The sequence below is a fragment of the Choristoneura fumiferana genome, chromosome 7 (assembly GCF_025370935.1).
Source record: "Choristoneura fumiferana chromosome 7, NRCan_CFum_1, whole genome shotgun sequence".
Taxonomy (NCBI): Eukaryota; Metazoa; Arthropoda; class Insecta; order Lepidoptera; family Tortricidae; genus Choristoneura; species Choristoneura fumiferana.
The window spans coordinates 11941476-11966869 of NC_133478.1; the positions used below are offsets into that span (position 1 = coordinate 11941476).

Sequence of the window (25394 nt, forward strand, 5' to 3'; positions counted from 1 at the left end):
CTAATTTAAGAATTTTTCCAAGGTACCGGCCGAAATAAAAGAATTTCTTATTAAAATAAACTTATTTATATTATCTGAGTTTTGTCAATGCCATACACAACTAATATCTAATTTGATACACTGAAAAGTAAACTGGAACATTTCTATCACATAAAGTTGTAGTCCACTTTTATAACTCATTATTGTAGGTAATCTTTTTTTCGGGGCCTAATGACAATCAAATCACGTTTCGGTAGTAGAAATATCAATGAGTGTTTAAATAGTTATGAAGAATGCAAACTAAATCGATCTAAAATGTCTAATAGTAATCAAATGCATAAATATTACGGCCCGGATATGACTGTTCACGACTGGAGGCGTGGTGAGCTAATTCTGATGGGTCCCACCACTGATGTATTAAACTGGGTCCCACTGAAAAACAGCGTTGCGGTTTGCCGTAACATTATGCTGAGTGGGGCCCACCTTATACTATCGTTGTTATTTTTTTATTCTTTCCATCTAATGTATTTTTATGTGTAAATAAATGTTTCTGTCTCTCTCTCTCTCTCTCTAATTCTCTGTTTATTATGCTTACTGCCTCGCCTTTGCGCATAATAGCCGTGACCAGAGCTCATATTTTGGTAATCCTAGATTTACACGAGTTTGCAACTAGTACCTACTTGTCACTTTCATTTTTCACGTGTGTGAAAACATCTGTATGACTTAGTCACTAAGTCTTAGTGTAACTGCAAGTTCAAGTACACAGAAGGTGATCTTGTTTACTAAGCGACAAGTAAAACTCCAACTCGTTGAGCGTGAACGTAAAGAGCGTAACGTGAGCGTAAAGATTGATAACTGAAGGAAGACTAATTATAGTATCATTCTCTTACACCAAGTGTGAACGGTTACTTATCACTTGTCACTTTGAAGATAAGTCCTAAACTCATATAAACCTAGCACTTACCCTAGCCTAGCAGGCACTCGGAAATTCGTAATCAAAATCGCATTTTTCATTTCTTTCTAGCAAACTCTATCCTTGTGAGGCCTGACTTTTTTTATAGTTCGACAGACCGAGACGAAAATTCTAAGCTTTGTGATTTTGGCAATTACTTACATCAATCTTAAGTCCATATTTTCATTGAAAAATTTGTACTCCACCACTTAGTAGAAATTCGGCAGTTATTTTTGCAATTGATTTGTACTTTGTGAAGTACACGAGGACTTACGAGGTTAAACTATAGGATATATAGGAGGAGAAAGATAGTAAATACGTTCACGTTAGGAAATAAAATCGTGTGGGTAAGATTTCAATGTCGGTGTCAAAAAATGCTGCAATATACATATTTATAAATTGTAACTTTGGTATATATTTTTTAAACTAACAATAACACTATACAGTCGAATGTTTCCCAGTTATAACGCCAGTGGTCTTGTTGTACTCGAATTCTCTGTGGCCATTGTTGGGCCGAGTTAGGCTGTCGTCCGGCCGCGCCTCGCCTTCTTTTACCAGCAAACCTTTCTTATCCCTGAAATTGAAAAGGTTTTGTTTTAAAACGTCCTAGTTTTAAAGCCCAGCTTAGCCCTTGCACGATTTTTCTTGTGACGCTTAAATTTGTTCGAAGATCTTAGTTAGGTTATAAATGGGTATAGGTAAAACCTTAAGAACCTCTCGCATGTTGATCGAGCTTCATTTGTTTTAGATGGTGTGAGAAATATTGTGTGAATTTCGATACATTGCTAGGCCGCGTGGCTAAATGATTACCTACCTATTAATGAAAATCACGGGGTTACGTTTCCAAATGATTAAGAAGAAAATTAAATAAGCTTTTGGACGCTTCACATTTTTACTTTTGATTGAAAATTTATTGATAGATTGATTATTCATTATCAGGATTAGTGTTTTAGTAATGCATGCATTATATAATGATGAAGAACTGACGTCGATAACCGGCTCCAGCTAAACTTTCCTAATCCTGTCTCCATTCTAGTTCGGGGTACCTATGATTTAGAAAAAAAAATGTTACCTAGACTGCAGATTTTCGTTTTTCTCCTTATTCTTCTTGAAGTAGCAGGTCGCAATTACCCCTTGTCTTCTCCAGCAAAGCAGCAGTAAGTCAAACAGCAGCAAGAGGAGGAACACTACAACTATAGACAAGCCGATGATGGCACCCGCTGAAAGCACTGGAGCAGCTACTAGTTTTTCTGTAATAAACAAAAAGGTACATTTATTTACATTTTTATTGTCATCGAAAGTCCGAACTATCGAAATCAGTTAATTCTACTTTAGGTAAAAAAAAATAAGAATATGACGCTGTTCTATGTAGTAAGTAGTGCAAGAATGGGACTTATTATGACATTTTGAACATAGAACGTCGACTTATCTATACAGACACGTTACTAGACTACTACATTACAACCAGGCCATCTTCTTAAGTTTTTTACCTATAATATATACTGAGCGGCAAAAAATCTGGCCCTCAAATGCATGCAGAAATAGGTAATTTTGTATGTAGAGTGGGCCAAATTTTGTGCCTCTGAGTATATTATAAATGCGAAAGCAAGTATGTTTTAGGGTTCCGTAGTCCAAATGACAGAATAAAACCCTTATAGTTTTATACTCCGTACGTCCGTCCGTGCGCCCGTAATGTCACACGCATTTTACTCAGACTTTTTTTTCATTTTCATTTCATTTTCATATTCATAAAAAAAAAATTTTTAAGGAGCCACTCCATTTTCTTTAAGTTTATGCCTATATCTTGAAGCGCATGCTTGAAACGTACGGCACCGACGGCAGCGCAGCCTTGACTAACGAAAACTTAATCCTCCTTAAATTATCAGTGGTGCGTGCGGCGGGTGCGTGCGTACCGGCGCCCAACGGCACGCACACATTTAAGCCGCGAGATGTACTTTTGTTCGTAGTGAACCTACTTGTTCTCTTTTACTATGCTATTGTTATGATTACCTGGAATGGTAAGTACTTTCTCCACGAAGTCTGAAAGTCCATGAAGGTTGTGTGCCCTTAATTTAATCCTGTATGTCCTGCTTTTGTCGAGATTGTCCAGCGGAAACTCAGTAGCCGTCAGATTCTGTTCATTGCACTGTGAGAAGTTGACAACTTGGTCATAGAACTGAAAAAAGATGGAATGTTCATTAATAATGTAAGTATAGGTACATACTTGAAGAACAGTCGAACAAACTAATTCATCTAGTAGTAGAACCTTATAGTGCTACTAATGTCACGTTGAGTGACATACCATACTTTTGTCAAGGAAAAATCATAGTGAAATTGATTGAGGATCCACTCTGGTACGTGAATCAGTTTGTTGGACTGTACCTACAGCTTTAACTTATTATATCAATTGAATAGTTAAATTTTCAGCTATTTCATCAGACTCTGTCAAGTTCTTGTAGGTTTGTGTGACATAAGGTGTTAATTAAATAACTGAAAACCAGAAAGTAGTTTGCTCAGAACCGAGAGTAGAATCCATTACACTATGTTTTAAATTAGGTTGTGTTTGTGTTTTTAAATCCCTTTTTTATTGCGCCCTGTCTAAAAGTTACGAATGCAACAGGCGCCAATTCAATATTTTAGCGAGGTTGCATACTATTTCGATAATTTAATACTGGCCGCTTTGCTGTCAATGTGTGATTTCTTCCAAAAACGTCAAAGCGCAACTGACAAATACTAATTATGAGTGTAGAGTTAGAAATGAAGTAGAATTACTAACTGAGCTAAAGACACGAATATCTTTTAAAATAATGAAAGTATTCAAAAATAAAGCAATAAAATATTTTTGGGGCGTCTGAGGTTTTCAGTTATTTAATTAACATCTTGTATATATGTGATGCATCTCTGTTTAATCTAACGAAATAAATGGAGGCAGCATCATATATAAGATAACAAGAAACGTGGTTAGACACGTCGTTTAGTTTTGTTTTTGTTTGTTCGTAGTTTAGTTTTGTAACTTAGGGACCCCATATATCCCTGTATTATTATTATTCTTTTCTTGTAATTTTTTTCATTAATTTTATACTGTAGTTTTTTTGAGTATTTTATTTTGAAAAAATGACTTTCTGCCAAGTTTCTTGCAGCGCATTCATCTTGGCAATGATGGTCTTTCCAAAAGCGCTGGTAGTTTAAAAAACCGGCCAAGAGCGTGTCGGACACGCCCAAAATAGGGTTCCGTAGCCATTACGAAAAAAATAAGTAATATTTTTCTAAGGATTTCGCATTATAAACGGAATCTTCCAAGTTTAAACTTAATTAAAGTTAATTAGATATATTTTAGACCTTAGGCTGCTATTTACTCTTAAACTACTAATAATTCTCAAGAAAACTTAACCTTTATAGTTTTTCTTTTAAGTTAAATATACTTACTACCATCCAGAATTTTTTCAAAATTTTTCACCTGTTTAGATTTTAGAGGGGGGGTCGCTCGATTTTAATAAAAATTTGCACTTTAAAGTTGAATATTTCGCAAACAAATCACTGAATTGAAAAATCGTTGTAGCAACCCCTTAATTATTTTAAAAGAACTATCTAACGATACCACACATTATGAGGTTGGATGAGAAAAAAAAATTACCTTCACTTTACGTCTACGGGAGGATACTATAAAAAAAAATTATTTTATTTTTTATTGTACCATTTTGTCGGCATAGTTAAAATATATATTCGTGCAAAGTTACAGCTTTCTAGCATTGATAGACTCTGAGCAAAGCCGCGGACGGACGGACATACAGACAGACAGACAGACACGGCGAAACTATAAGGGTTCCGTTTTGCCATTTTGGCTCTGGAACCCTAAAAATGAGGTGTAAAAGTGCCCATTGCGGCCTATTTACTGAATAAATGATTTGAATTTTAAGTTGTTAGAAAATGCCGACTATTGCTTGGTTGCCCAAACATCAGATGAGACGATGTTGTTGAGTTTATGATCTAAACAATCTCATTAACAATACAATTACACTTACATTATCGTTGTAAGTATGTTGCCTTACATTATCATGGAAGTACGGTCAGCAAACATGCTTGTATAAATATAGAAAACATTATTTCAGCAAACTTATACGAAATCTTATTTTCTCTAAGACAATATTCATACAGATTACAATTTGTTTGTGAAGCGTTGTTTTTTTTGTGAATAAAAGCAGTTTCCCTCGGCATCTCTAAATACGTTAACTACACAGTACCTAAATGGGAACAATGAAGTGTTAGTAACATGACATCCATCATGTAAACCCTACCACAAGGAATGGAATATATAATATCCGCCATTATCCAAACTGTGAAATCTAATGTGCTTATGTTACGACTGTCTTAATGTTGACGCGGGTCACTAGTATTTATGGGGTTAGGAAAGTTGATAGAATTACTAAGTTAGTAGACAATACAAATATTAATTAAACACCAAAATTCAGTACTTGTATAATAAGGTTTAAAAAAGGCAGAATGTAGGGTATCCTACGAGTACTACATAATATTATAAATCGCATGCTTAGTAATAAACGGGCCTAACTCAAAATTGGCGAAAAATTAGTTATTGTACTAAAACGGCTTATATCTGAGAGCACTATCGGCTCTCTTTCTTAAACCAGCCTAAATCGGGTATTATAAAGAGATAGCACGACTTGGTGCGTTTTACTTTTAACAAAATTGCAAATTTCATTTGGTGCTAAAGCAGCTAACTTCAGTCATGTTCCGACTTACTTGCGAGCAAGAAGTTGGCTTTCGTGAGCCATTTGAAGATAGATCGTTATTGCAAGAAGGAAAACATGAGTATTTTGAATAACTTTTAAGCAAATAAAAGCATAATTGGATTTACTTCTTTTTAGCACAAAAATCAAACGCAAAATGAAGTGATGTAATTCGGATTGCCTCGTTTTATTAAAAATAATCCTTGAATACTTGGTGTTGTATTAAGACTTGCATCATTTATTATTTTTATTATTTCGCTACATTTTGCTACATTTTGTAATAAAGTGATATATATATGCAATGTTTTTTTTAAACCTTAGCAATATTATTAAATATATAAAAACAAATTGGTTTATAAGAAAAAACTGCAAGTAGACATTATATACAACGTTAGGAATTATAAAAAACATAGTAAACAAAATTAAATCCTACTAAATAATTCAACGGAAACGAGAAGTGCTAATTACTTAAACTTTAAACTCGATTTGCCAAAATTCACGATTTTGAGTTAAGACCGTTTATTACTAAGCATGCGAAATGTGAAAGTTTGTGAAGATATTTGGAGGTTTGGATGTTTGTTACTCAATCATGTCTAAACCGCTGAACCGATTTAGACGACATTCGGTATACAGATAGTTTGAGTCCTGGGGAAGGATTTAGGATAGTTTGTATCCCGGAAAATTGCATAGTTCCCGCGGGATAGCGATAAGCGAATACTACGCGGACGGAGTCGCGGGCAACATTTAGTGAACAATAAGTGGTCTTATCGCAGTCATAGTAACAAATATAACTTCAATGTAGGTTTCTGTGAAAGCATAGTTAGAGCTAGTATCGTGAGGTTCATTTGGCGAGTTTGACATTTGTGTCACGTTGGTGATTGGTTCCCTTCGGCCACTTTGGAAACCAAAGGTTCGAAACCAGTGTAGAAAACAGAATTATTTTTCTTTTTCGGATTTTTTTTCGGTTTCGAATGAAGAAAAATAGTTCTGTTTTCCACGCTGGTTTCCCATAGAGAATATAGAATCTTCTTTTGGAACTTATTCACAAATTTCAATATATAAGTAGGTAAGTATACAATCTTATTTTCACAATCGCGTTTTTTCCCAATTTTAATCGACACAGAAATAGAAATAGGTTTAGGTTATGTTAACTATACATCGGCCCGAAGGGCTAAAACTACACAAGAGTAGGAGCTCCACTAGTGGAGCTCCGTCAACAATGTGTGTCTGTGTCGATTCTGATTGGAAAAAAACGCTACTGTGAAAATAAGCTTCAGTAAAAAACCAGAAGTCCATCACTGATCCTAGTTTCGTGCAAGAACAAAAAGTATTCGTTCGTAACTGGTTTCGTATAAGAACAAAATAGTTTTCGTTCGCAACCGGTTTCGAACAAGACCGAAAAAGTTTTCTTCCGCTACTTGTTTCGAACCTTTGGTTTCCAAAGTGGCCGAAGGGGATTGGTTTAATAACTAAATGGGCCAATTGCAAGCAAGCCTGTAACGTCAAACAGACCTCACTATACCATGCCATCTAGCGAAGTTTAGCTTGTCTTAAAACCCGCATTGGGTAATATACTGCATTAAAAAATATTCACTCAAAGTCACTCAGAGGGCTATGGAGAGTGCTATGCTCGGGGTTTATCTGCGGGATAGAATTAGAAATGATGATATCCGCAGTAGAACTAAGGTTACCGACATAGCCCGAAGAATTGCGAAACTAAAGTGGCAGTGGGCGGGGCACATTGCTCGCAGGACTGATGGCCGATGGGGCCAGAAGGTTCTCGAATGGCGTCCGCGGACCGGGAGACGAGCTGTCGGTAGGCCTCCAACGAGATGGAGCGACGACTTGGTTAAGATCGCGGGATCGCGGTGGATGCGGAAAGCACAAGACCGGTCTGAGTGGAGAGCCTTGGGGGAGGCCTATGTCCAGCAGTGGACGTCTTTCGGCTGACATGATGATGATGATGATGAAAAAATATTATGTTCAGTCTGTCAGTTAGATTATCAGAAAATATTGGATTAATTATTTTGTTTAATTAAAAAAAGAAAAACTAGGGCGGAAAAAAGGATAAACATCTTATGGGTTCCCCTTGAAGCCGTGGTGGCCTAGTGGGAAGCCGTGGTGGCCTAGTGGTTTGACCTATCGCTTCTCAAGCAGAGGGTCGTGGGTTCGAACCCCGGCTCGCACCTCTGAGTTTTTCGAAATTCATGTGCGGAATTACATTTGAAATTTACCACGAGCTTTGCGGTGAAGGAAAACATCGTGAGGAAACCTGCACAAACTTGCGAAGCGATTCAATGGTTCGTGCGAAGTTCCCAATCCGCACTGGGCCCGCGTGGGAACTATGGCCCAAGCCCTCTTGTTCTGAGAGGAGGCCTGTGCCCAGCAGTGGGACGTATATAGGCTGGGATGATGATGATGATGTGTATACTGTTCAGAAATTCCAGGGTTACCCTTTTATTATACCAAAAAGAATCTGCTGTTCCAGCCGCAGAAAGGTCTGTCGCATAAGCAATTACCATGAAACCCTCGGAATTACACTTACCGGGCAATATTCGATAATGTAATGGTCAATTGGATTGCCGTTGGCCTCAGGCGATTTCCACCTGAGATTGCCGTTTTGGCTTTCGTCCCATGTTGGAGGTTCTGGCACGGACCTGTATCAGCAGGCAAATATAAATCTCGTATTACTTATTAATCGATACTAACAAGTTCGTTAATTGAAATGAGTGGCTATTGCGTTAGTTGGTTTAGGATAGTTTTAGTGTTTTCCTAAATGCAAAACGAGAGAAGTATTATAACTCCCTTTTCATAGGGCTTGCACGTAAGGATACGTTTTCATTGAAGCCACCACCGCTTAAGATGCTTACGGCCGCTTCTCGAATGGGTATAATTTAAAAAGGGACTCTATGCTTACGTTTAAAAAAATACTAAAAATATTGTAATATACTGAGCGGAAAAAATGTGGCCCTCAAATGTATGCAATAATATGTAATCTTGTATTTACAGTGAGCAAAATTTTGTACCGCTACTCAGAGACTTACTCAAGTCAAGTTTCCGATAGTATTTAAGACGATTAAAAAGTTCCAAATTAATTATTTATGTTAGTAATACTATGGTAAAATAGTGCTGTTTTTTTATTTGCCTAATATGTACTATATCCTCCTAATGCCCAAAGTCCTTTATAAATGACTTATTGTGAACATCCAACTCTATCATAAATGATATTAAGTTTAATGTTCATAAATAAATAAAAAAATTGACTTGGGCCTTAGGAGGATAATAATATAATGTTTAAATCAATTCGATTTATTTTTTCACTTTTCGGCATATTGTACTTTAATCTTCAAACTAAACGATCACATTTTAAATCTAACGAAATTTGCGTAACGAAGTGTGAAAGAAAAGGGCAAATAGGGTGCGCGCTGGAAGCGGTGACCTAACTCGTTCGTATGCATAATGTCACTGGCTATTTTCGCCTTAAACCAACATAGCATTCAATAATATGCCTCAATCATGTCAAATCCAATACTTACGTCTCAGGGGTCTCGAATTCCATAGTGTCAGTCCAAACCCCCACCCCAGCCTCGTTTTTGGCTGCGAACTTGAACGTGTACGTGGTACTGGGTTTAAGCCTCTCGACGATAAACTTCCTGTCAAGACCCCAAGTTCTGTTAACATGGATATTGGTGACATTGTAATTGTCACTGGTGTCATATTGGGCCTCGTAACCTACGACGGGTGGACCTTCAATGTAATCTGGTCTTTCTATTTTAAATGTCATAGATGATGCTGTTACGTTAAGAATAGTCACCTGGAAAACAACTTTTTATTTAACAAGGTTATAATTAAAAATACAAACTGAAATAAAGATGCACAGAAAAACCAGAAAATAAGACCATCACTGGAAATCGAACCCGGTCCTCGGTATTCCGTACCGCGTGCTATACCGCTACACCACTGCTGGTCAACGGTACAGACACGAATTTCCCCTATGCACCTCATATCTCAGCTTGTTTGTTTCTTATGTTAGCCACTTAAGCAGTGACGCTAGCGTCGTCTATACCGTAGCCGTACCGTAGCGTAAAAGTAAAAATTTGGAATTGAAATAAAAAATACAAAAAGATTCCAAAAAACCAATCTTAAGGTTATAATTAACTCCATACCTGCATAAATAACTTTGTGTTTCGTGATTTCAAAAGGCTTATAACCGTGTAAGCAAAACTTAATGTACAGTAAATGAATCTTTCATTTTGTCCCAATCTAGTTATTTGTGGCATAATTATTGTCAGTTTTCTAGTAAAGTCACTTCAAAGTTTTTTTTAATTTTCAAAATATTTCAAAAACTATTGATCAATTTTTTTTTCGTATATTTAACGTATACAGCATTTATTTTACTTCCGTGGATAAAACCACCGTACAACTCCGTGAGCTCTAAAAAAAAAACCTTCCGGTTTTAGAAGCATGCTTCGGGTATAGACGATGACACGCGATCGTTATATGCGGTTCTGTTCTGTTATCAACTTGCAAATCTTTTCAAAGTTACCGTAAAAAGTTATTTAAAGAATAATCATCAGTACAAAATAAACCTTACTGTAATAATATTACGCTTCTTCATCTTTTCCTAATTTTAATACAATATGACTTTTTGTCATGATACAAATAAAACAAAATTAGCATTTACGAATTCTTCCATCGTTAATTTAAATAGAGAACACCCCGCCTTAATACACTACCTTTATTTGGAAGTATATGTATAGAGATGTTGTTCTACTGTATCTACTTCTCTTGGGCACGTCAAATGAATTTTTTTGGTCTGCTTTCGTTTAATATTTTTTAATGTACTTTTCGAAATCCCTGTTGCTTGTACAACTCGGTCTTGAAACTTATTAAAATATTAACGATCAACGCTTCTTGAAACTTTCAGCTTCTTTACAAAATATTTCTATACATTATAAACAATTTCCCGTTATTGGCTATTTACAGAAATACCCTGTTTAAGTTGACTCCCCATGGAAATCAGTTTCCGAAAAATAACAAACTAAATAAATAAGTAAGTGGTGATTTTAACTGCTCTATATAAATCAATGAAAACACAACGAGTGCACTTTCCGCGTGATGGATTGCTAGCTAAGTCAAAAAGACAATTGTCATTTTCTACTAACGAATCCTTCCGATTTCCCCCGAATCCCGAAGGTTTTTCTAAGAGCTCACGGATTGTATCTGCCTTTATTCTATCTAAAGCATTAATATCTTACATTTTTAATAGCCCCCGGTGCATAAGCTTCTTTTAAATGTACAATCTTCTTCGCTGTTCCTAATTCATTTTGAACAACGCACTCATATACTCCATACCTCATCTTCTTGTTAATTGTTAAATTCATATTATTTTCTTGAATATTATTTAACTGACCCATTATAAATCTGTTCATTTCGGCATGTTCTGCTGTAGAAGTTGGACCTATGTCATTGGCCTGAAAACTATTAAAACTAATTTAGACTAAGTACCATTATTTTGGTAGCCTAGGTGCATAAAGTACTTTTTTTAGTTATGATGCTTTCTATCCCACCCAAAATCATATAAGTTCATAGTGGCTAAAATAGGTTAAAACATTATTGCCCTTTCGTTTCTACACTTTTTATATTTATTCTCGTAGTATCATATAAAATTAAGACATATATGTTTATACATAAACAATATTTTGCATCTTGCATGTTATTACTTGTAGATATACATATAATACCTAATGCTGGTAAGATTAGTTTGTATTTAACATGTAAACTTTGAAAATCTAAATTAATAACTTTATAATTGCTTATGCCGCAGAAACCATAGCCTCCTTAAATTTGTATATACCTAGTTTACAAACGTAAATGTTAGTAAAAGCAATATTTTAAATGATCCATACGTCCACGTCCTTTTCGCTGGCGGGTTGCTTTCATGTTCACAATTCATGTTTATAGTTTTTCCATTCCACCCCCAAATCAATTCTTCGGGCTTGTCAAAATGTGGTGGGTAGAATACGGTGAAGTTCATTTCCTTGATAACATTGTCGACTGTAAAATACAAAATGAGATGATACAATAAGTAATACAATGTTTTATTTCGTAATAATGTTAAGATTACTTTTTGATAGAGTTAAAATTAGCTTTCCTCGCCTTTATACTCTTTTTTTTTGTTGTATTTAATTTCATTGAAAACTAACTTATTTAATGTTAAATTATTTTTACTATTTATCAGCTGTGTGATTTTAAAAAGTCTGTATTAAAGGTTATTTCAATTTTAGTTTAGTTCAGTAATGGTGGGCGAATATAATGTGGGATTGTTATATTATCAAGCAGGTATGTTGATTAATTGATTTAGGTAGGTATATCTAAATTTAAGTTTTTCTTTCATGCTGACCTATGAATTTATTTGCAAATATCGGAACACTGCACAATGTTTTATTTAATTGAAAAATGATGAATTTTACGAGGTTGTATTCAACTTCTCGTATATTTTATTTGTTTGCTCCAAAACCTTGAAAACTATTTTGACTCATTTAGAGTGTAATCGAATTGACTATAAATTTGGTATACATTACATATACTCGTAGGTTGGGTGTTAATGCAAGTACAGTCAGCAAAAAAGCTTGTACTAAAACATTTAAAAAAAATAACAAATCAAGAATAGGTATAATATTTACCGCCATTGGAGGCTTGACACAAGTAAATTCCACCAAATTCTTGAGTGACATTATTAAATGTTACATACAGCTCAGCACCGTATTCTGTGTTTACTGTTTGAGGAGGTTGTACTCTGAAAGAAAAATCCGTAACTATTATAAGATTTTTGATACTACTTATTAAAATACAGAAAGTTACTATCGGTAAATATACTTAGGTATTTAGTCAATTATTCCAAAACTTGAACCCGAAAAAGAAAATTAATTGTAAAATTTGGGTAGTGACGTCATAGTTCGGTATTAATAATAGCTCATGAAAAGTATATCATGATCGGTTGTGTTAAATAGACTAAAGGTAGAGCTGAATCATAGATAAATGAATAAATTATTCATGTTCGGGTAGAAGATTTGATTTTAGGTCCGCCCGGATTGCTACCACCATCTTGCTCGCTAATCCTGCCGTGAAGCAGCAGTGCTTGCCTGTTGTGTTTCGGAGTAGAGAATAAGACAGCCGGTGAAATTACTGGCACTTGAGGTATCCCATCTTAGACCTCTAGGTTGGCAACGCATCTGCAATACCCCTGGTTTCGCAGATGTTTATGGGCGGTGGTGATCTCTTACCATCAGGAGACCCACTTGCTCGTTTACCATTCAGTCGAATAAAAAAAAGAAGGCTTCCAGTTTATTAAAGGAATTTTGTTACAGAACCAAACACAAACCTTGAATCATTTTGAAACTGTTCATCGCCATTGTAAGTTACAGTTATTAAAGGAATAGGATTGCCAGTTGCTTTGCATACGACTTGTACCATCGAACCTTCTGTGGCATTGACGTCTTCAAAATATTTTATCTGTGGCGCAACTTGCACCTGTAAAACGTTCAATGTTATTAAGATTAGTTTATGGTTTCTCATTATTAAGCCGAGTTTAGACTTGCAAGAACAAAACGTGCAAGTTCCATTACATTGCGAGGCCGTAAAGTCAACGAGTTTGTTGTTGTCAATCGAACGCCGCAACGTAATGCAACTTGCACGATTTTTCTTGCAAGTCTATACTCGGCTTTAGGGTTGCGAAAGAAAGGTACTAAAAAGACTATTTATTAAGGTCTCTTCTCATTACACCGTATCATACCACGTCAGCCAAAAATATATTTTTTGTATTGATAAGTATAAGACTATGCCCATTAGCACGTTTCCTATATAACCAACCGTCGCCGTCGCGCCATGTATACGCTTGAAATTCCGTTCCTGACACGTTCCTATTACGGTCATGACATGATACGGTGTAGTGGGTAGAGACTTTTAAGGCTGTCGTTTTCTATCAGTGTGTTTATTCGTCTGCTATAACATCAAATAGCAAAAGGCATATTAAAGGTCGTGATTACTATAAATGAGCTCCCGACTTGAGTGTGCAAAGTGATACAATGAGTATCATTTGTTTAGATTGAGTGATAAGTGAGAAAAATGCGTCCAATAATAGTGAGAACGCACTTAAATTATCAATATCACAGTCTACACCCCGTAGTAATTATGTCTAATACCTAAATTGAGATTTTATGAAACTAACAGACTAATTTTTCAATTTTGTTATTGTGGGGAACTCCATGTCCCACTAACGTTTGGGTGGGGATATAGGCCTGGGCAACTGCCAATATTTTTGTAAGTTATTCAACCATTAGAATAAGTACGTACTCGAACTACGTACTACCAGTTATGTGTCAATTAGTTATATTAAATAAATGAATGTTATTTATGTATTTAACTGCTCTGTATGGCAACACTCAGTTTGTTTTTCAATAGCTAGGTTAATTATGACTAATTTATATAGGTTTACAATTAGGTTTTTAAACTTCAATTTACTTCAATTTTAATCCTGTCTTGGTAGCTTCCGACACGATTCGCCGATGTACATTCATAAACTCCAGCATCATTTTCTAAAATTTCCTCAAACAAAATGGTATTTATTTCTTGATGCCAAGTTGTATTCTGCTCTTGCGTAGCATTGATTGTTCGTCCTCGCTGAATAAACGAATATTAGTTAATTTTCTTTTCAAAATGTCTGTATCGTATGGAATACTTTACCTTAATTTTTAGTATAATTAACAGAACGTTTATGCGACAAAATATAATTATTTAAAAATGCTAAAAAATCAAGCATCAGCAATGGCGTATACAAGCAACTGAATTATTCGCAAAGTAATGGCACTTTAGTATTAGTGGAAATAGAAGTTTTTTTACGAAAAGGAATCTTGAAAGTTTACCTTGTCAGCTACTTTCTTCCAAAAGAATTCTGGATGTGGGGTTCCCTCTGCTAGACACTGTATGGTCACATTACTACCAGCTAGCACGACATTCCCCGGGCTTGCTCTAATCTCAGAAATAACAGGTTTTACTAAAACCTATAAAAATGATGCGCTTTTTTATTTGTTTGTAACTTATGTCTCTGTGTCTGTATCTTTTTTATATGCAAGAAAAGAACCCAATAACTTGATCTATAATTTTTTTAGGGCTATTTATTAAGTAAATTCAATCGTATTATTCTTAAAGATGAAGCACCCTGTCACATTTACTCCGAGTACCGTAAACCGATGTGACTTTGATCAAATTACTACCTTGATAGTTTAGTTCAAATGCAAAGAAGACTGATGTATTCATCGTCTTCGAGCCAGAGTGTTAATATGTGAATTTGTAGTCAAATTATTTGAGAGTCGCCCCGCAGTTCAAAATAACCTCGGTATACGTTAAATTTACGTTATGCTTTACTTTTTCTATTAAATTGAACAGTAAATTTATAAAATAAGAAAAACATACCTCCACGGTGATTTCTTGCTCGATTATATTACCAATACCATCTATTTCAGTTGCCGAGCATTTGTAGATTCCTGCGTCATCGTTGCTTACATTTCTCACAATTAATGGGCCGTCTCCAGTAAGCTCGTATTTGATATTATCATTATCTATCTGAAAATAATACATTAATTATAATTAAAAACTAATCTATGTTATAATGAAATTCTCTTCAAAGGCTCCTAAAGATTTTTTATTGACCATTATGCTGTGTCCCACAGCTGGGAAAATACACATATTCAAAGAGCCATTTTTTGGCTCTTTGATACCTAACCTTAGTACTTTGTGATTGCTATTGTATTCGAAAATGACTATAATTTACTAGCGTAATATAATAATATGTATGAAAATCCAATTGAAGTAAAAACCATTCTAAAAATAACCTAACTATGTACAACCAGAGAGTAGTTTACCCAGAATCGAGGGTAGAATCGATCGATTTTACTATGTTTTAAATCAGGTTGCGTTTGTATTTTTAAACCCGTTTTTACTGTGCCCAGTCTAAGAGTTACGAATGCAACATGTGCCAATTGTAAGTGTTTTAGCAAGGTTGCATACTACTTAGATAATTTAATACTGGCCGTTTGGCTGTCAGTTTGTTATTTTTGTAAAACCGTCGAATAACCGACAAATTATGAGTTTAGAGTTAGAAATTAGGTAGAATTCCTGTGTTAGCAAAATTCATGAATGTTTCGAAAATAAACGCAATCAACTAACTTAAAATAAAAATATTTTTTGGGGTGTCTGAGGTTTGCAGCTATTTAATTAACACCTTGTATACAATTTACCTAAGTCTCTACTATAACTACTAACTAACAAGTATTGTAAAGTTCTTACCGATAGTTCTTCTTTATCCCAACCATAATTCAGTTGGTTTAAGTTGCCTCTCACCTCACAGTTAATTGGTGAGTCTTCCCCTAGTATTAAATGCTGACTTGTACTAGTATTAACAAAGTAGAGACCGTCTAAAACAAAAAGTTTGTGTAAAATACAGGTAGTCGTGGCAACTGTACAGCCTCAGGTCAACTATCTTTTTTTTTGATGAGGAAAATGCGCCTAATGCAATGCCCTGTTTGGCGAAACAGAAGTTATGTGGAGCATACCTACAAAAACCCACACGAGTTTTCTTATTGTCATTGAGTATAGGCGCTACGAGTATGGGAGAATAATGTAACTACCACGACGCCCACTGTCCTCCCAGGGATGGGGTTCCTCTAGTCGATACCATGTAATGTATGCTCCTTGCCCTTCCTCGCTGGTGCCAGATTAGGTCAACTCTACCTAAGTCAACTTATTGAGTTACCTATAGTGACTCAAGGCAGACCTAGGAAGGTAGAGTTACCACACCTGACAGATATCATTTCATAAAATGTACTAATTTCTTATTTTAGTTGTGTGGGCTTAGAGGGCTTTGAACTAAAGTTAAACGGCAAAAATTATTTCTACGCCAGGTGTGCGTAAGTCAAGTACCGCGTAATCTGTATTTTTACAAGCTTTTTAACACTACTTTTACATGTATAAGATGTATGTCTTTCGAGTTTAGCTCGATCTCGGGCTAATCCGTAGCCCTTCGTCTTGGAGCAACGCGACTCAGCGGCCCCCCCCCCAGAGCGCGCGAGCGGCGGCGCGCAGTTTAGGGCTACGGATTAGCCCGAAACATGTCGAGCTAAACTCGATTTAAGACGTGAGTTATACGAGTCATTATATTTAATATGTGTGAGTCTCACGGTAGTTTCATGTTCAAAACTACTTTTACATGTACAAGTATGTATGTTTTTTCTTATCTCGTTAAAGTATCCCACTGATTGGCAAATGCCACCCCTCTTATCCGCCTTTCGTCGCTGTCGAGAGCATGCTCCTGCCAGAGCAGGCTAGGCTATGTTATTCATATTTACCATATACTTTTATGTTGTATGTCATTGTGTATTTAGTTCCTTCGAACTCCGTTTCACATTTATACGCTCCGGCCACTGAAGTGCTCAAGCTATCTATGTATAGCTTTACGGTTCCCTCTTCTGTCTCCGTATACACTTTTGAACCTGTACCTGGTCTTGTGAAAACAATCATTAACTTTATGAGCATCTTGTTTGGTTGTTGTGATAGTTAGTAATGTGATTGACAGCAAATTGAAACTTAGATAAAGTCAGAAAGTGAGTGACAGCAAATTTTTATCGAATTTAAAAGCATGAGTCGGACTCAAAGTTTATAATAATAGTTATAATAATAATAATTTATTTAAATAATGGTTGGTATCAAGTGTCCCATGATATTTATTTATTATTATTTATTAGTACAAAGTATGCGGAAATACAATGATTTATATATCAATCTTAATGCTATCTTATTTTTTTTAACTATTCAAAGCAATGCAGTTGGACTCAACAGTATTCAGTCATTATATATCTTTAAGGAATTCCATATAGATTAAAAAATAAAAATACAAAAATACAAAATAAACAGGTATGTCATCTTCAGTTGTTAAAATAACTCGTAAATTTGTTTTATGCCAGAAATTGAAGTAATCATCAATTTTCGTGAGATTGATTACTGATTAGTTTCTATAGCTTCAAATGTAATCGCGCATGTAAATTCTGAATAAATCAGAGGTGCGAGCTCGGACTCTAACCCAAGACAGGCATCAAACCACTAATTTACCACGACTACATTTTTCTTTTAATGAAAAATCTTATATTTATCATTAATTAGTCAGTTTTTGTTACATTTCATACCTGTCATGTGATCCGGTTCTAGCAGTTCCACTACATGAAGCTTATTTTTAGTATCACCCTTTGCCATTTGCTCATATTTCTCAACTGTGTTAGTACTATTAAAGAAAAATATTTTTTTTAAAAGCATTATTCGAAAAGACAGACTTATACTGGATGATTCGAGAGACATGAGCAGGAGCAACCCTACACTCAATAATTGATAGATAATAGACCGTTCACAATCATATTTATTTCAAAACCATAGTAAATCTTCCGCAGAGGAGCAGTGTGACCCTAAATTAATTAATTAATTTTTGTTTTCAACATTAAAAAAAAGTTAATCTCTCTATAGGTAGAGTCATTCACGATGACGCGTGCCGTGGTTCTTATTACAATGTCATTAATGTCTAATTTTGTCAAAATCACGCGTCTTCGTGGATGGCACTAGGTATAATACTGGTACAATTTAGTAACGTTAACTAAGTAAATCCGGTAGGGTTGATCGTGCTCACTTCTTCCGAATCACTGTATTTATATTATAGCTTTAAACCATTATGAGTATGCGTTCCAAAAGTAAGTTAACGTTCTTACCTCAAAGGTTGAATTTGTCGTCCTTCGGGGTCTATCCATTTAATGTGTGCCACTGTATATCCCGGTTTATTACAGTGACACTCCTTGTAGAAAGACTCGCCGGTTTTTTTATTTTCTGTTTCGATAGAACTATTCGAAAAACAGGCAGTGCAAACTGAAAAGAAAAAGAATCAAATCTTACTAACTTTCCCTTGACAAAAAGTTAGTGGTTAGTTTAATCCCTACTTTATTTAATATTATAAATGCAAAAGTAACTCTGCTTGTCTGTCTGTTACGCTTTTACGTCGAAACCGCTGAACCGATTTTGATGAAATTTGGTATAGAGATAGTTTGAGCCCCAAGGATCAACATAGGATACTTTTTATTCCGGTAGAGGGGCCACGCCTCTGTCGCGGGCATAAGCTAGTCTAACATAAATGAATGACAACTACGAAAGGTAAATAATAGTTTGTAATTCCAAAACTTAAAACTGTAATTAATTTAAGTAATCATAGAGCTACAGTTTATTACTTTTAATTTAAAAATTACTGTTTGTCTTTTAATTTTTAGTCAGATATATTCTTCGTCCCTTCGAGAAATGGAAGAAATAGTTTCGTGTCAAGATAAGACTAGAAATAAGTCTTGTCATAAGTAAGTGCCTACTTTGTTATTAGTGACTAATCGACTGCCACCATGTAACATTACACACACAAAATTAATCGCCGCAGGGTTAAAATGGTCCTTTCTTCGTTCAAGTGAAGCCAAATATTGGAATTGCTAAGTACAAACATGACGTAGAATTTGGATTATTGGATCCTGAAGAGTAAGATTTAAAAAGTTGGTCGGATCTTGTTAAAGTTTCCCGCAACTTGGCCTGCGGTAGATTGTAATCAGACGCGTTCTATTCGTGTGATAACAGCCTAAAGTTTTATAATATAAAGTTCCAAGTCAATGTCAAACAATCTGCACAACTTTGGGCAAAGCAATAACATCATGTGATGGGATTTGAACAGCTTTGTCGCCTTGTTGTACCTATATTATCTCGTCAAAGAGAATTTCCGCCTAAATATCATCATCATCAGCCGGAAAACGTCCACTGCTGAGCAAGGGCCTACCCCTTAGAACACCACAGTGAACAACAACCACCGGTTGCCTGCAGCTCTCGCGATCTCGTCCGTCCATCTACCTGGTGGGTGGCCTGCCAACGGTCTGTCTTCTGGTTCGTAGTCGTCATTTCAGGACCTTTCTCCCCCAACGGTTATCTGTTCCTCGAGCAAAGTGGCCCGCTTATTGCCACTTCAACTTACATAATTCTTGTGATATGTCGATGACTTATTAAAATATCTAGACAGTTAACCTAGAAGCTTTATATGATCTCATTATTAACTATTTACTTATTTAAAACAGATTCTGTAGTTTTGTAAATAAGTAAGTACCCAATAACGCAACGTGATATATCGTATTACTTAAAAGAAATTGAACGGTTAAATAAAATTCTCGTATCAAATTCCGCTTTTCGCCGACATAGTAAGCCAATAAAGAAACAATGTCTTCCCTAAATTGTATAGTACCTTTCTTTGTAGTTCAGTTCTTAAGTATTAATGACAGAATTTAGTTTTTTCAACTTTCTCATGTTAGACGCACGCAACTTCTAACCCGAAAACAAATACAATTCTCGAAGGAGGTCAAATAAACTCACGTCTGAAATTATATTGTACCTAAGTTAAAAAATCTAATTTATAATGCGAACACAGCCGCGCGACAAACTAGTACCTAAAACCATAATAAAACCATGGTTTTGACCTTTTTGCACTTAAATCAAAAATAGTAAAACAAAGTTCATAACGCAAAAATGATCGACCATATCCTGTGGTTATAAAACTGGACAATACTCATTTGATGCTCGTAATGAATTTGATGTCTCATTCTGACCTCATTTTTGAACACTCATAAACATTCCCCCATACTTTGATTTCATGGCAGCCATTAAAGTTTAATAACGGTTTCCTGGAATTTTGTAGGTTAATAGACGAATTGAAGCACGAAATTATACTATAGGAACTTAAAACGTACCTACTTATATCCTTTGATATTGCTGACGCTACGTAATCTAAAGGGGCTTAATCAAAGCTCTGCGGTACGTACCACCTGCCAGTCGTACTATTTTTTTATATATTTCCTAGGTAAATACGGATCTAATTAGAGTAGACCACCAGCGGGGTTATTGCGCGCTAAAATGTTGGTATGTAATAAGTAAGGTAATGTAGCAAGGGCGTCGCCAGCCAATGGCCCAGGGGGGGGGGGGGCAAGTTGATATGGAGAATGAGAAAAGTATGTATTTTATTTAGGTATTTATTGGAATTGGTGAATTCATTCGAGTTTCGGTTTCGACGTACACACACAGGAATGATCGATCAAGCAAGTCAAGCCAAAGACTTTTGGCAACTTTGTTTAGAATCTCTGGGGGGTGGCAGCAACCCCTCCCTGCTCCCCCCTGGCGATGCCCATGTAATGTAGTTATTGAAAGGTGGCTAGTAATTGACGAATTACCCTACCTACTCCGCGAGTGACACATAAAAAAGTCGATTTTTACTCGAATGCAAGAAGAGGTAATGTTTTTTGTGCGTTTGTATGTAAATATATAATATTCTTTATTTAACCTTCTCTTGCTTATTATGTTTTACACGGTTTCACCGCGGTTAATTAATTGTCTTAATCTTTGATTATTTATTAAACAGCGTCGTGCCACTAGTATCTTCGGGAAATTGATTTTATTTGTCCTGTTCAAGTTCCATGTTCCCTCAAAGTTAACGGAAATCAAAAATAACACGGTGTACAGCAGACAAAGGTGCTCAAAATTTAAAAATGTCATCAATGCCGCTAGTATATATTCTTTGTATTGAGAAGCATAAGACTATGCCCACTATGCACGTTTCCTAACCGACCGTCGCCGTCGCTTTTCTTGCTTGCTTGACAGTCCGTTTCTGACACGTTCCTATTACGGGCATGGCATGATACGGTGTTGTGTCTAGAAACTTTTAAGTTTAACAGTTTTGCCGCGGCAATGGAGCGATTACAAATACATATGCTGGGTAACCTTGATATTTCCGACGTAAGAGTTGTTATTATTATTATTAGATACATATAAGCGCGCACATGCTGTCTGACCTCGTCATTATTTACATCTCAGACCACGATCACCACAAACCCATTAATTATTAATAACTAAGCGCAATTAGGTGTAAAAAGAGTTAAGTACTTAATTGAACTACTCTGAAACATAAGATTCAGTTCCGTTTCTTTCTGTTTATATTCCCAGCAAATAGCAAGAAGTTATTTATAATAACCTAACCAACAAAAATTTGGAAAACCCCCGACTTTGTCACTCCAGTTCAATATCTTAAAAATGCTAAAATCTAAGAACCATCGCTAAAAAACCTGATTTCAAACTAAAAAAACCGCATTCAAATCGGTCCACCCATTTAAGAGCTACGGTGCCACAGACAGACACACACAGACACTCATAGCGGTCAAACTTATAACACACCTCTTTTTGCGTCGATGGTTTGAAAAAGGAAGAATCAAGAAGTTACAAAAGAACACAAACAAATAAAATAAAAAATCTATTAGTCCAGATGAATACCTACATAAACAAGTAGATTAATATTGTTTACAATGCACGTGCTCGGAAAGTGCCTCTTGACGTGGGTCAACATATCCATAGAAAATTAGTGATTCCTGCACGCATCCACAAGTGTGCAGTAAAGTTGTATGGATTTTACTTACCGCACTTGTGCGGTAAAGTAACTTTTTAAATTGCCAAATGATGTCCAAACTATTGTTAAAAAAATAAGTCTAAAGAGTCGTTATAGTTAGGCTTTGAACAAATAAGAAAACGTTTGATGCAACCAGGGTCCAGGCCCTCAAGATTTTCTTACCACTTGACAAACCAGTCGTCAGCTCTATCTCGTTTATCGTATGTGCCACACATATTGTCCGAACCCTATAAAACATTTATGAATTTTATGCACTTCGTGGGCATAGCAATTTCAGGAGAAACATGTTATAATACGGATAGGAATGTTCGTGTTTCCTGTTTTATGCGTCACTGTCATGTGAATCACACATTTTCTCAAAATAACAGTACTTAACCACAAATTGAATAATGTATCATGAAGAACTATTGTTTGGTGGCTGTCTAAGAATTTTGTTATACAGGACGTGGCTAAAATTACTATTAAGGTAAATGTGGGGCACAATACCAATGTAAATACTGTTGTACCTACTCTAGAATTTTCAGAACTCCCGTTTTAACTACTATTTACTCCTTTAGCTACCTTTTACTGGCAATGTCTATAGTTCGGGTTGCGCATTGGTAGGCTTTAATATCAACATACCTAATTATAGTTGTATTTAGCCACGTAAAGGCCGGACTTCAAGCTCATCCGTATTTTTCTTTTTAATTAACATTTTTATTACATTTTATTTGTAGAGTTCCGTAGCACAACAAATCGGCAAAGTGCAAGTCGGACTGGCGCACGAAGGGATCCGTACCATTATCTATACAACATTAGACATTAGCAAAAAAACACGTTTGTATGGGAGCCCCCTGTAGTTTAATATATTATATTATTAGTTGTATAGCATAGCGACAACAGAAATACATAATCTGTGAAAATTTCAACTGTCTAGCTATCATGATTCATGAGATACAGCCTGGTGACAGACGGACGGACGGACAGCGGAGTCTTCGTAATAGGTTCCCGTTTTTACCCTTTGGGTACGCAACCCTAAAAAGGAAAAATAATTATGGGGTCTGTCTAATCTTTTTTCTCAGTAACGTGGAAGTGTCAAGTTAAAATTAATATTAAATACTAACGAGCTCTCTATCTAATAAATTAGTTAATTATAGCGATCAAAAGATACAATCACTTAAATTAAAATTTTATTTTCATAGAAAACCACGGAATTCAAAACCTATAGGGTCTCTCGTTTATGTTTAATTATGAAATTTAAGAAGTAAGGCCTTATACCGAACACTAGTAACGGAAAAGTATAAAAATTAGGATCCACAAAATAGTAGATTGTTGAACAAGGGACTAAAACAAGCTATAATGATACTAGATGTTTAGCTACCCGAACAGAGCGAGGGTGGCTATAGTTCGAGTGGCATTATGGTTGTTTAGTCTCGCGTTAAACACTCTAATTTTCACTTTGAATGCGAGGAAAAAAAACAATATTTTGTTCAAAATTACAATATAACTTTTAAAAAACGTACGCTCGACTAATGGACAGGACATCTGTTAAAATTTAAATAGTAAAAAAAAAATGCGCAATTTTTTCTTTTCTTTTATTGTTTATGAAGTGACGTTTTAAAAGTTTGCATATTTAGCGAACAGTTTCAAAATTGAAAAGTATTATAAACTAATTGGACTAATATGCATAATAAAATAAATTAATCCTTAATATAATTGAATAGATTCATATTCGTAATCATTAATTGTGATTCACGAAATTAAATCGTGTTTTTTTATATTTTTGCACAGTTGTCATTTTGAGGTTATTTCCACGCCTAAAAATCCCCCATTCACAAACACCGTGTTAGCTGTTTAGGGGTTTCCAACGTAAATTAAAAAAAAATTAATCCCTAGAGAATAAAAAGGAGCTTAGTCCAGATATGCAGAGACTAAAGTAACATTTTAAGAGAATGAGAAGTGAAAAATAACTTTGTTTTTCATAGAAATTTGCGGAGTGCAAAATTAATTTTCTAAAATTTCTATTCAAACGTATCCCTTAGTTAACGAGTCCGACGGTTCTTTTTTTCAATCTACCAAATATTTAATTTATAATAATAACGCTTATAGTGTCTCTCGTTTGGCAAACCTCATGAGTCACAGATAGCGCCAGAAACAAAGCAGACATTTAGATTTAGACCACCAACCCAGTAAAGCCATGCACGCGCCAGCCCCAGAAGTCACTTTTTCAACAGCTAACGGCGTTTGTATGGAGATGAACTTACTGTTACGTAACAAAAACAATGGGCTGGCCACTAACACTTAGGAAACGGACACAAACTTTTTTAAGTTTTAAAAACAAGTAGAGCAATGTGAGCTGAGGCTTTATTGTAACACACTTGGAATGACAATCGTTTTCACTTCATTCTGTCACACGGTGCATAACTAGGGTAGAAAGAGACGGAGAATGCAATCGCGAACGTCAGTGTGTTAGACAATACGGCCTCTGATTTGTCGTTTGTGTACGTCTGGAATGAGGCTATCGCGTATGAATTCGCCGCTATAGTGTAGCGTGAGGTCTCCTAAATGTCAAATCTCATAGTTTTTGGGTGAGCTACGCGGGTTTATTTATAATTAGAATAATTTTGTGAATAGGATTAATAAATTTCAATAATAGATAGACATAAAATGTCATACAAAATTATCAAAATAAGCACAACAATGCCACTCGTAGAGATGTATTACTATGATATCTTGTATTGTACAGAGTATTGCTGACATAAAATGTCATGAATAAGCACAACAATGCCACTCGTAGAATGTATACAAATCGTATAATATGCTGGCTGACCTGCAATTCTATAGACAGGCTTGATCTTTGGGAACCCCACGTTACAAATATTGGATAATTTTCCTCAATGGGTAAACCAAATAGGTCACAAGGTTCAAATAAGATAGGTATCTACACTACAAGGTCGTTACATTGTTACTTTATTGTATTCATAAAATAAATACTTATAAAGTAACGTCAATAATTATCAAACGAAAAAATCTGGCTGGACAGCTAAAATTAGGCAAAAAATCATGCATCATTTACGCGGTTACTTGAATATACTTAATGGCTTAATCAGAGGTTTAAGATTGAATCACTTCGATAACAAGCTTAAACGGTCGGACTAACTAATATAAAGCTTTG

The 25394-nt window shown here is 35.5% G+C and overlaps 1 protein-coding gene across 2 annotated transcripts in view; it reads right to left on the reverse strand.

The window, feature by feature from the left end:
* Positions 1-1316: 1316 nt before the first annotated feature.
* The window catches only part of LOC141429722 (fasciclin-2-like), a 44163-nt gene continuing 20085 nt past the window's right edge, over positions 1317-25394 (reverse strand). The window contains exons 2-17 of one of the 2 annotated variants that reach the window (XM_074090189.1): positions 18486-18639; positions 17916-18010; positions 17082-17231; positions 16024-16151; positions 15151-15300; positions 14601-14738; positions 14200-14358; positions 13061-13209; positions 12363-12475; positions 11586-11733; positions 10935-11157; positions 9213-9490; positions 8222-8333; positions 2942-3107; positions 2004-2181; positions 1317-1505 (exon numbers count right to left, since the gene is read on the reverse strand). In XM_074090189.1, the coding sequence (XP_073946290.1) occupies positions 1370-1505; positions 2004-2181; positions 2942-3107; positions 8222-8333; positions 9213-9490; positions 10935-11157; positions 11586-11733; positions 12363-12475; positions 13061-13209; positions 14200-14358; positions 14601-14738; positions 15151-15300; positions 16024-16151; positions 17082-17231; positions 17916-18010; positions 18486-18639 (2477 nt within the window). In that variant the 3' untranslated portion in view covers positions 1317-1369. Of the gene's footprint in view, positions 1506-2003; positions 2182-2941; positions 3108-8221; positions 8334-9212; positions 9491-10934; positions 11158-11585; positions 11734-12362; positions 12476-13060; positions 13210-14199; positions 14359-14600; positions 14739-15150; positions 15301-16023; positions 16152-17081; positions 17237-17915; positions 18011-18485; positions 18640-25394 lie in introns of both variants that reach the window. The other variant, XM_074090190.1, reaches the window with a different exon arrangement.